This window comes from Prionailurus viverrinus, chromosome X, assembly GCF_022837055.1.
Source record: "Prionailurus viverrinus isolate Anna chromosome X, UM_Priviv_1.0, whole genome shotgun sequence".
NCBI lineage: Eukaryota > Metazoa > Chordata > Mammalia > Carnivora > Felidae > Prionailurus > Prionailurus viverrinus.
In genome coordinates this window covers 104,266,177-104,277,657 of record NC_062579.1, presented here as the reverse complement: position 1 = coordinate 104,277,657, position 11,481 = coordinate 104,266,177, and the positions used below count along the sequence as shown (strand labels likewise).

Sequence of the window (11,481 nt, the reverse complement as noted above, 5' to 3'; positions counted from 1 at the left end):
CAAATGATTACTTGGTATTACTTAAAGTTCTTCCCTACTTCGCTCCCGGGAATTACAGCAATTTTTTTTAAAATTTTTTTAACGTTTTATTTATTTTTGAGACAGGGAGAGACAGAGCATGAACAGGGGAGGGGCAGAGAGAGAGAGAGGGAGACACAGAATCCGAAACAGGCTCCAGGCTCTGAGCTGTCAGCACAGAGCCTGACGCGGGGCTCGAACCCACGGACCGCGAGATCATGACCTGAGCCAAAGTCGGCTGCTTAACCGACTGAGCCACCTAGGCGCCCCTACAGCAACTTTTTAAGGCATCGATACGGCTAGATGGCCCACGGGGTTGCCGGTTCATACCCTACCTGGGGCAGAGAAGCCACTGAGAGTTTGGGTTTCAAACTTTTCTTCCTGCTCCCAGAAAACAAGAGGTTTTGCTGCTGCTGGTCTTTAATCAGTAAGATTCCCGTCTACACGAGGAAGGTACCATCACGTGTCTGCAGGCAGACTGCTGAGCCGCATGCGAGACTGCGATGTGAGCCATCTAACACAACTCCGAGACAAAGCCGTGTTGCGTTAACACAGTGAGGTGTGATAAAGTACACCGTGTGTCGGAAATTTAACGTCCCCCGGGTTGGTAAGGATTTCACTAGCTCTGCCAACCCACTCTACCAGGTAATCAGTATTTGCTATGCTTGGTAAAGATTACAACTAAAATAGCTGCTAAAACTTAACAGACAAGGAAAAGGTAACCGACAAAAAAACGACACTAGGTTAATTTGTAGAGAAATGATAGGTATGCATAGTTTCTTTTAAAGAGACAGCCTTTATTGTAAGGATTTTTACACTGAAGAATTCAAAACGTGGTCAAGTTTTCTGGAATTTGCAGATTTGTATTTAAAAGGAACTGTTGACAAAGATTCACCGGAAATCATCTGAACAAGTGAGAAAATACAGTCGATACTACTGAAACAGTAAATAATTCCAGGACGTATGGCTTATCCAACACAACAACACCTTAGATGCTGTCACTGATAGGAAAACTGTTTCTTCCTCTTCTAAATACACAGTAGTATAATTACCAATATCCAGTCACTTCTGTTCTCTCCTGAATATATAAAAATTAAAATACCAATTAAAAAACTAATATATCTTCTCTTTAAATGTTTCTTACAGATACAATTTCATTATTTTCACTCAATAGTGGTGTGGTTTAAGAGATTTTTCATCCACAAGTCAAACGCCAATCCACCCGAAGGGAACTGATAGTCTATATGCTTATAGTGCAAATAAAGAACTGACATTTCTAAAATACAAAACAGATAAAATCCTTAGGAGATACATGCAAAAAGCTCTACTGGGCAGCTGGCCACAGAACTAGAACACGGGACTGGTGATTCCAAGGGGACTCCAGGCGCTTCCAAACTCAACTGGAAATCTCATCTTACGCTTTGTATTTTGCTTTTCCAGTTTCACTAATGACACAAACGTGCTGTAAAACAGAAAGTCAGAAATCCACATTAGAAAAGCGTATTCTGCGACACAAGGCAAGAAGCGCGTTCTGCACTGTGCCGCGGGGCTGTTCGCTGGACAGACAGATGTTCGCGCGGCCTGGCTAATCTCCCCCGCCCGTGTGCACCAACGAGCTCTCGGGCCTCCCGCCTACGGAGCAGAGGCGGGGATCTGAAAGAGAGTGAGTGCAAAGACTTGAACCAGTTCGCTTATTTCTTACTCAGGACCACATCGATCATCCGCAATCATAATGGGACAGTTACTGTGTACTAAAGCTGCTCAACTGTTGCAGCCAGCAAGAAGTGTCGCGCTAGCCTGGCCACGTTCCAGCTCTCAGGACGTCTGCACTCGACTACAGCTTTATGTGACTAATGGGAACCATCAGTCTGTTCCAATGATGAGGTGCTGGAAAGAGAAAACAATTCTTCTCTTTCGTAAATTTGTATACGGGTTCTGAAAAATGAGAGCGAGGAAAAGAAGCATTACTTACATTCAAGTCCCTGAAGTATTCATTGTAGTCAAGGGCATATCCTACGACAAACTTGTCTGGGATTTCAAATCCGACAACTACAAAGAATCACAATTCATCACTTAGATACAGCACATCACTTTCCGATCCAATGCTTACAAATGTGCCTTCTCCGCAAATATTCTCTAAAGTAACTCTACACCATTTCCGACAAAACTCATTTGGGTTAAAGATGGTTCAATGATTGACAAAAAGTAATTCACTTACAGTCTGGTTTATAGCCAACGCTTCGGGGGGTCCTCTTCACCAGCAAGCTGTTAGTGACAAAATGTAACATGTGACATATGGAGACATGACAGGGCACCACACAAGAGAACATAGTGCTCTGAAACCTGCTTTCACCTGCATGTAGAATATACTACGTTCGGTTTCAACACACCCCAAGGCACACTATGAAACGGCGAGCTGGGTCACAGGGATCGCTGGGCAGGAGCAGCAGTGAGTTCACACCACAGATGAGGCCCTTGACTGAGCCCCACCTGGAACACGATCGACTGTCCCGAGAGCTGCACCCCGAGCGCCCGTGCACCCATCGAAGGGCGGCTAATCAGAAGGATGAATGGATGGGGAGTGCCAACGAGTGGTTCAGAATCCCTGGAAATCCAATCCTAACGCTGCAAAGGGGTAGGAGATGTGAGCATCACCTTTTGAGACCTTTAATTCGTGGCTTACAAAGATCTTCAGGCTGAAATATAACTAGCATGCTAGAGGAGCTAGTCTTTACTTCTGAGAGCAAAAATCACAGGTGGGATAAGCCACCTCCAACATAAGCCAATCTTGTAACTCAAGTGCCTACTACCTGCTGAAAATCTTCAGCCGTTAAGAAAAGTTGTGGACAGTGTTTCGACAGCCTTTACGCACGTTAAGGGCAGTCCCGACACAACTTATGATTTTATACCTTCCTAGATAAATATATTTAAAAACCTGGGAAGGACAGGAAGCGATTCTCAACCTTAGCTGCACATCAGAATCACCTGGGAACTTTAACAAAACAACACTCAAGATACCCAGACCACACCCCTGACCCATACATCAGAACTGCTACGGATGGGACACCGACATAGGTTTCTTTTTGTTTTTGTTTTTTTTTTTTAAATTTTTACAGTCTGTAGAAGTGAGTAAATTACATAGGCATAGCTCAGAGATCTTGCAGGTTTGGTTTCAGAGCACCACAACAAAGCAAATATCACAAAAGAGGGAGTCAAATCAATTTTTGGGTCTCCCAGTGCACAAAGTTATGTTTATACTCCGCTGTAGTCTATTAAGTGTGCAACAGCATTGTGTCTAAAAAGTGTTCATACCTTAATTTAAAAACACTGTATTGTTAAAACATGCTAAAACCATCATCTGAGCTTTCAGAAGTCATAATCACCGATCGCAGATCCCCACGGCAAGCATACGATAATAATGAAACACTCTGCAACATTCCAAGAATCATCCAAATGTGATACAGACGACATGAGCAAATACTATTGGAAAAAGGAACGGCGCCTGCGCACCGACTTGCCCGATGCAGGGCTGCCACAGGCCTTCAGTCTGTAAAACGCACAGCATCTCCAAAGTGCGATGAGGCAAAGCACAACAGAATGAGCTACACCCGTATTAAAAGTTACTAAGCAGCTAGAGAGTCCAACGTTAACAGCTTTTGCAAAGTTTTCATTTTGAAATAATTATGGATCCCCAGGAAGTCACAAAAGTGCACGGGAGGTCCTACGTGCTCTCTCCCCAGGTTCCTCCAGTGCTGACAGCTCACGTCGCTAGGAGCTTGCCACCACCAGTTCCCACACAGACTCTGGGGAACCGACCTTCTCCAGATTCCACCAGTCATTCACACGTATATTTGTGTGTGTGCGCGTGCATATACTTCTTGGCAATTTTATCACACGCGTGGATCCATGTAACCACCACCACACTGAAGATACAGAACTTTCCATCACACGAGGCTCTCTCTGTCCACCTCTTTATTTCCAGTCACACCCACCCATTACCCCCCTCACCCCGGCAAGCACTAATTCGTTGTCCGTTTCTATCATTTTGTCACTTTAAGGGGGTGGCGTAAATGGACTCACACAGGAGGTGAGCTTTCAGGATGGGCTCTTATCAGCACAACTCCCCCGAGGCTCAGCGAAGTGGCCGCGTGGCTCAATGGCGCGCTCCTCTGTCCCTCTGAGCGGGGCTCCACAGAAGGTGCATAGCGGTCTGCTTAGCCATTCACCCACTGAGGGACATTCTGGTTGTTGCCAGTTTGGGGCTATTACAGATGAAGCCACTATGAACTTCCATATACAAATTTTTGTGAGAACGTGAGTCCGCATTTCTCTGGGATAAACGCAGATGCTGGAGTCCTATGATAGCTACGTGTTTTGTTTCTCACGAAACTGCCAGACTATTTGCCAAAGCAGCCATTCCGTTTGACATTCCTATCGGTTCATAGTTTTTAAGTGTTTTATTTTTTATTTTTTGAGAGAGAGGGCATGAGCAGGGGAGAGGGGCAGGGTGAGGGAGACAGAGAGACAATCTCAAGCAGGCTCCATGATCAGCGCCTGGATGCAGGACCTGAGCCAAAATCAAGGGTCAGATGCTCAACCGACTGCACCACCCAGGCGCCCCAATAGTGCTTACATTTTGAATTAAACTTTTAAGTTAAAATGGTTATCTAGTCATTCTTAAAGCTGCACTGAATAACAAAAATAAGCTCTCATGCTTACTCTTATGTATAAAGCACAGATACACACATACCGTAAACAGACATACAATGTATTTGAAATATTAAAATTCACCGGTGAGGGAGAGACTAAGAAGAAAAGGTTAAGAAACACTGACTTAGGCCAAATGCATCAGTAAGAAATAACCTAAGTATTTATTCTTTGAGCACGTCATACCTCCAGCAACACAAAATCCCTCTTTCATGAGGCATTCTCAATTCCACAGCATACTCCGGGAAAGAGGGACAAAGGAACATTCAGAGGCTACAGGACATCCTAGGTCACAGTAGGTTGACATCTACAATCCTAACGAGCACATAGAGAAATAAGCAGGAGCCCCGATTGGCTTCCAGGGTACTAGTGCCCTAAGAGTGCATCATTATACACTCTTGTCACAGAAAAATTATAGCATGGTCAATGATTTCAAAATAAACGCTGAAACTGCAAAAATCTAAAACAACAAAACAACAAAAACCAAAAAACCATCTGGGATGTTACCCTACCGAAAACTTAAGGCAGTAAAGCACGAACTCTGAGCCGGCTTGCCTGGCTTCAAACCTCACCTCTAGAGTGTGCTAGCCAGGCTGTGTGTCTTCGGCCAGCTCCCTACACCTTGGTACCCTTATCTGCAAAGTGGGAGTAAAGTGCTATCTCCCAGTTGTCAGGGATTACACTGTAATTATAATGAAATACAATATAATTAAGCTACAAACAAAGGTAGAACTAAGAAAGCACAAGCCAAACAGCACAGGCAGGGCCCGGAGGTGAGGCTGGCACGTGTCGCCACTACCTGGACCTCGGAACCCATCCCCCTCCTGCCACCTCCGAACCTCAATTTGGGATCCTTGGTCTCATTTTTTCAAGAGAGTCCCAAACCATCTACCATGCTACCTGGGACAAGTTGATACCATTATCAGCATGCTGAAAAACCAAATGTTAATGATATTAGGCAAAAATGACTGCAATGAAGGCCTTTGTTAACACATGACAAAATTATTTACAAAGGATATTTACTGAGTCTTATTTGAGATCACATTACTTTTTGAAGACAACACGACTCGAGCACATTTACTGTTACAAAGAAGCAATTACTTAATCCTGTTTCAAATGAAGAAAATGCCCCATTTATATACATACCTTGCAACCTTGACCATCTTTGGATTATGCTGCTTGACCATGGAGAGCAAGGTTTGCATTGTTTTGCCAGTGTCAATTATATCCTTAAAAAAAAAAGAGAAAAGACATTTATATAGTGAATAAAACTGAGAAATTATATAAATACAAAATGCCAAAGTGCTGTGTGTAAATGGAATAATGCTTTTTTTTTTTTTTTTTTTAGTGTAACCAACTCTCGGATGCACGTGGTTAATAGACCACATTCTGAGAAACACTGCTTTATGCCATCTTGAAAGTATCCAAATAAATAAGGTTTTACTATATAAAATGACTTTACATGAAGGTGAATCTTAGCTATTTAGTCAACATTAACGGGGCGCCTGGCTGGCTCAATAGGCACAGCCCGTGACTCCTGATTTCAGGGTGGTGAGTTCAAGCCCTGTGGTGGGTGTGGAACCTACTTCATTTAAAAAAAAGTAGGACATTATCCAAAACAAACCCATCTCCAGTTGAGAAAAAACTTCTTAAACCATAACCCTAATGCTCTTCAACGAAAACCCTCCACAGATGGTGTGAAGCTTCACAAAGTGGTAGGTGTGAGTCACCAGCAACGTCAGGGCTACAGACCTGAGAAAGAGGCGGATTTCCGGGCCGCGGTGGCTAGAATTCGGATGGCCCCCAAGACTCCCACTGCCCAGTGGACACGCCCAGGATAACCCCCACCCCCAGCATGAGCAGGCCTGTGAAAATGAGGGGGACGGTCACTCTTGTGATTAGCTCTATGAGACAGCACACCGGAGAGAGGATCTCCTGCTGGTTCCGAAGAAGTCAGCTGCCAGGTGAGAGGGCCCCGTGCAAGGGCGCGAGGTCGGCCTTTAGAAGCTGGGAGCCGCCCCAGGCCAGCAGCCAGGAAGACGACGACGGGGCCCTTGACCCTGCAACCACAAGCACTAAATTCTGCCAACCACCTAAATGAACTTGGAAGATTACCACGGGCCAGGGGTGAGACAGGAGCCCCAGCCTTGATTCAGCCTGATGAGACCGAGCGGAGGACCCAGCTAACTGGTACTCAGGCCCCTGCCCCATGAAAGCGGAGACGCTACACGTGTGGTTTTAAGCTGGATTTGCAGCAATTTGTTAGGTGGCATTACCCCACACGAAATCAGTCTGAAGTGGAATTAATCTACATTTACGAACAAGCAACCGGTTCCCAGGCATATTCCTGCATCCTTGGAAAAGTGTTATCTGTTTAGTTTTTAATCCACAAGCTAAAGTTTCTAAAAACCTTAAAAACAACGAAAATGAACTGGGGGATACTGTTGCTCTTAAGCCTTAAACATTTTACATACAAGAATGAGAACTCATTCTCCTGGTGAGAGTGAAAAAGCATACAACCACTCTGTTGAGTAATCTGGCAATAACAGTAAAACAAAATGTACTCAGTGTGGTCACTGTACTCCTGAGTGCCTGTATATAGACGGAACTCACACACGTGCATGTAGGGTACCGCAAAAGGATGCTCTTAGCAGCCCTGTAGGAAAAATGGAAGGCCTGCCCTATTTGTAGGGCCATAAATTGGTGGATCTGTCACTGCAATGCGATGTTGCACTTTAAGGCCAACGAACCGTACGTCCCAACACGAACAATCTCAGAATGTATTGAGTGAAAATAACAAGGGGTGAGAGAGAATATGTATAGTGCAGCACTACAGAATCGTTAAATCACAAAATATGTTTTGGATATGGATACACATATGCAACAGAAGTATAAAAAAACATACACGGGAATGATATACATAACTTTAAAAGAAAGAAAAAAAATTTCAAGCCCAAAAGAGAAGGGTAAGAAATACACCAACATTTTTCCATTATCCAATAAAAATAAATCACTAAGTATTTCTCACAAAAAAACAATCTTACTCCCTTTTACATAACACAAGCCCACCATTAAAATTGATGAAGAGGAATTTCTTTCCCTGGATTACCTTTAGGACTATGCAAACTAAATCAGAAGAGTCATAAATAACTATATTAAAAGAAGGTGGAACTTACCTCAACAATCAAGACATTCTAGAAGAAAAAAAAATGAACATCAGTACAATGAATCAGACAGTGTTTCCAATTATAACTCAAATCACATCATAACAAACTCATCATCCAAATTCTTATTTTAAGATACCTTCCTATATCAAACCCTGATTTAAACAATGGGCCATCTGCTGGGATATGGAACTCTTTAATTAGAAATTTTCACTATAATGGAATTTTTAAAAATAAAATTTGACCTATATGTTCATTTTTTTAAAAAATCCTCATTATTTTAGGGGCGCCTGGGTGGCTCAGTCGGTTGAGCGCCCGACTTCGGCTCAGGTCATGATCTCACAGTTCGTGGGTTCAAGCCCCGCGTCCGGCTCTGTGCTGACAGCTCAGAGCCTGGAGCCTGCTTTGGATTCTACATCTCCCTCTCTCTCTGTTCCTCCCCTACTCTCACTCTGTCTCTCTCTCTCTCAAGAATAAATAAAGATTAAAAACCATTTTTTAAATTCTCATTATTTTAAACAAATGTCTAATCTTGGGCAGAGAGTGAAATTTCTCTGGGCCTCAGTTTACCATGTGTAAAATAAGGGACTTGAACTAGTATGTATCTTCCAACTCTAACATTCAACAACTATAATTTTTACTATGACTCCAAAATCATGCATTTAACTTACCTTACGGAACCCAACTCAAAACCCATTTTCTCATTAGGCTGAAACTGATCTGCATTTTCTGGATGTGTTCGTATTCTTGGACTCAACTAAAGAAAGGTACCAATGCTTTCTTCCACCATAAACCCTCACCCCAGTTTCTACCTCTCAGAATTTTATAACCGGAAAAGCCCTTACAGGAGAAACCATCTAACAATGACCTCCAAGGTAGAGAAGAGCTCTATCTATTCTTATCTCAGTTATGGGAACGAGGCAGCATTTCACATACTGGTTTAATCATTGTCATAAGAAAGATTCACACTATACTGTGTATTTGCAGATCTCATTTCTTGGTCACATACCTATTGCATCGGAATTTTAATGTTCTATATATTCTTCTAAGTCAGTGGTTATCAAGGTAGGGCACACGAGATCCACAGGGTTGCAAGAAAGAAATATTAGAACTTTTTTTAACCTTACCCTGTTTAACCTGTAATTTTGTGTGTACTTTGTAATGTACGTAACACTGTTACCACAGTCTGTATATCATTTACCCCTTTCCTCATATCACAACTAATTTGGCTCTTTTCAAAAGATACCGCAATCTCAATCACTACTAAAAGCGAATATAAGCGGTTATTGGACCAATAACTGTCTCACCACCTACCATGTGGCTCTGTGCTAGCACATCTGAAGGACAACATCCTCCCGTCCTAACTGTGGCTCATTGCTGCAGCAATTTACACCATGGGATGGAGTTATAGTTTGAAAACAGAACTGAATTATGAGACAGAAACTGTATTCTAGTCTTGGCTCTAATTCTAGCTGCACAACCTTGATTAAATCATAACCACTGACTTCTGGTATTATGATACAGTTTGTACAAACCAATCAAAATCCAAAGAGAGTAAATATTTACCCGATACAAAATCGTAGTATCTAGAGTACGATCTCCATACTGTTTTAAAAATAAACAACGAGGGGCGCCTGGGTGGCTCAGTCGGTTAAGCGTCTGACTCGGTTTCAGCTCAGATCATGATCTCACGGCTTGTGAGTTCGAGCCAGGCTCGGGCTCTGCACGGATAGCAAGGAGCCTGCTTAGGATCCTCTCTTTCTCTGCCCCTCCCCTCCATGTGCACCAGCTCACTCGCTCTCTCTCTCAAAACAAATAAAGAAACTTAATTTTAAAAATATTTAAAAATAATGAGAATTTCTACCATTATGGAGAGCTCATTTTATGCCAAATAGCTACATCCTTACTTCATAAATGAAAAGAATGAGACTCAGAGGTCAAATAATTTCCCTAAAGTCATAAAACTAGTGAAGTGGTAAAGATCTAAAGAAGCGTTTTCAGGGTCCAAAGCCCATATTCTCAAGCACTAACTGGAAAAAAAGAGGAAAAACATTTATATACCTATGTATCTGCACACACACAGTGTCCCAAAAAGAACTGAAATAGAAAGTCTAAACAATCTCACCACCATGAAATAGCTTCACCCAACTTATGTGTCTTGTTTTTTTTCCCCACAATAAATGTGTTCTACTGTGACGATCGTGAAAAGAAATTTATCTTCGAAAGAGACCTTTAAAGATCACAAAGCCACATAATAGGATAGAGCCATTAGGCGGGAAAGGCAAGGTCAAATGGAATCCCAGGACGCTTTGAAGGCTAGGCCCCTTCCAGCACTAAAAACTGATTATAGGAGTAAGGACTTCAAATGACTTCTAAATATGGGCAAAGCACGCTAGAAGGGAAGAATAGGTTTGGCAGTGGTATATAAGATGGGCAGGAAGGGGAAAAAGTCAACAGATTATAATTTCTCTTTTGAAGTTTTCAAAAGATGCTGAGGAAGACAAGATTAGTTTGGCATGACACTGACATGGGGCAAGGGGATTTGACACCAGTATTGCATGCTAAAGTTTCCTAACAGATAGTCAAGCAAGCTGTAACCATTAAAACCTAAAAGCCAGAGGAAGAAAAGAGCTGTGGGGCCAGACAGAGCTGCATTTAAAGTCAAGTTCTGCCACTTAGCGGCAGTGTGACTCTGGACAAGTCTTTCAAATTTGCTGAGTCTTAGTTTCCTGATCTGTAAAATAGGGGCAACAGTATTTACCTCATGGGATGGTTGTGATACTTTTATGAGATTATGCCTTTATATTTGGCAGTGTTTAGAAATTAAAAAATAACTAGCAGCTGAAAAAAACTGTAACATTCCATGATTTATCACTGGTTACTGAAACATCATTTCAATATATCACAAGAATAATATTCAAATATCTTAATATCTCTATTATTTCGGCCAACTGTCTACACTGGAAATATCTTGATGCATTTTAAAGAACTCTTTTTGATGGGGTGCCTGGGTGGCGCAGTCGGTTAAGCGTCCGACTTCAGCCAGGTCACGATCTCGCGGTCCGGGAGTTCGAGCCCCGCGTCGGGCTCTGGGCTGATGGCTCGGAGCCTGGAGCCTGTTTCCGATTCTGTGTCTCCCTCTCTCTCTGCCCCTCCCCCGTTCATGCTCTGTCTCTCTCTGTCCCCAAAAAAATAAATAAACGTTGAAAAAAAAATTTTTTTTAAAAAAAGAACTCTTTTTGAGATTTCTTAAAACAGTAGTATGTTTGAGTTTATTGAGTATTCTAACTACCAGAAACTGTTGGAAGAGGTCTAATGCACTATTTCACTTAATGCTCTTAATTCTATGAGGTACCTGCCATTACTGTCCCCACCTTACATACGGGAGGACAGAGGGATTAGATAATCTGCCGAGGGTCACACAGAGGAAGTACCGAACCAGGCTTTGAATCGAAGCCGCCCATCTTAGGGCTGGCTCAGATGGTAGAGCGTGGGATTCTTCATCTTGAGCCCCATGTTGGGTGTAGAGTTTATTTAAAAACAAACAAAAAAAGCTGTCCATCTCTAGAACCCACACTTTCACAACTACTAC

General features: G+C 42.6%; 1 protein-coding gene across 3 annotated transcripts in view; it reads right to left on the bottom strand.

Moving 5' to 3' along the window:
* Positions 1–794: 794 nt before the first annotated feature.
* Positions 795–11,481, bottom strand: part of HPRT1 (hypoxanthine phosphoribosyltransferase 1) — a 35,754-nt gene continuing 25,067 nt past the window's right edge. For 2 of the 3 annotated variants that reach the window (XM_047844005.1, XM_047844006.1), the window contains exons 5-9: positions 7,902–7,919; positions 5,872–5,954; positions 2,237–2,283; positions 1,991–2,067; positions 795–1,480 (exon numbers count right to left, since the gene is read on the bottom strand). In XM_047844005.1, the coding sequence (XP_047699961.1) occupies positions 1,433–1,480; positions 1,991–2,067; positions 2,237–2,283; positions 5,872–5,954; positions 7,902–7,919 (273 nt within the window). In that variant the 3' untranslated portion in view covers positions 795–1,432. The other variant, XM_047844007.1, reaches the window with a different exon arrangement.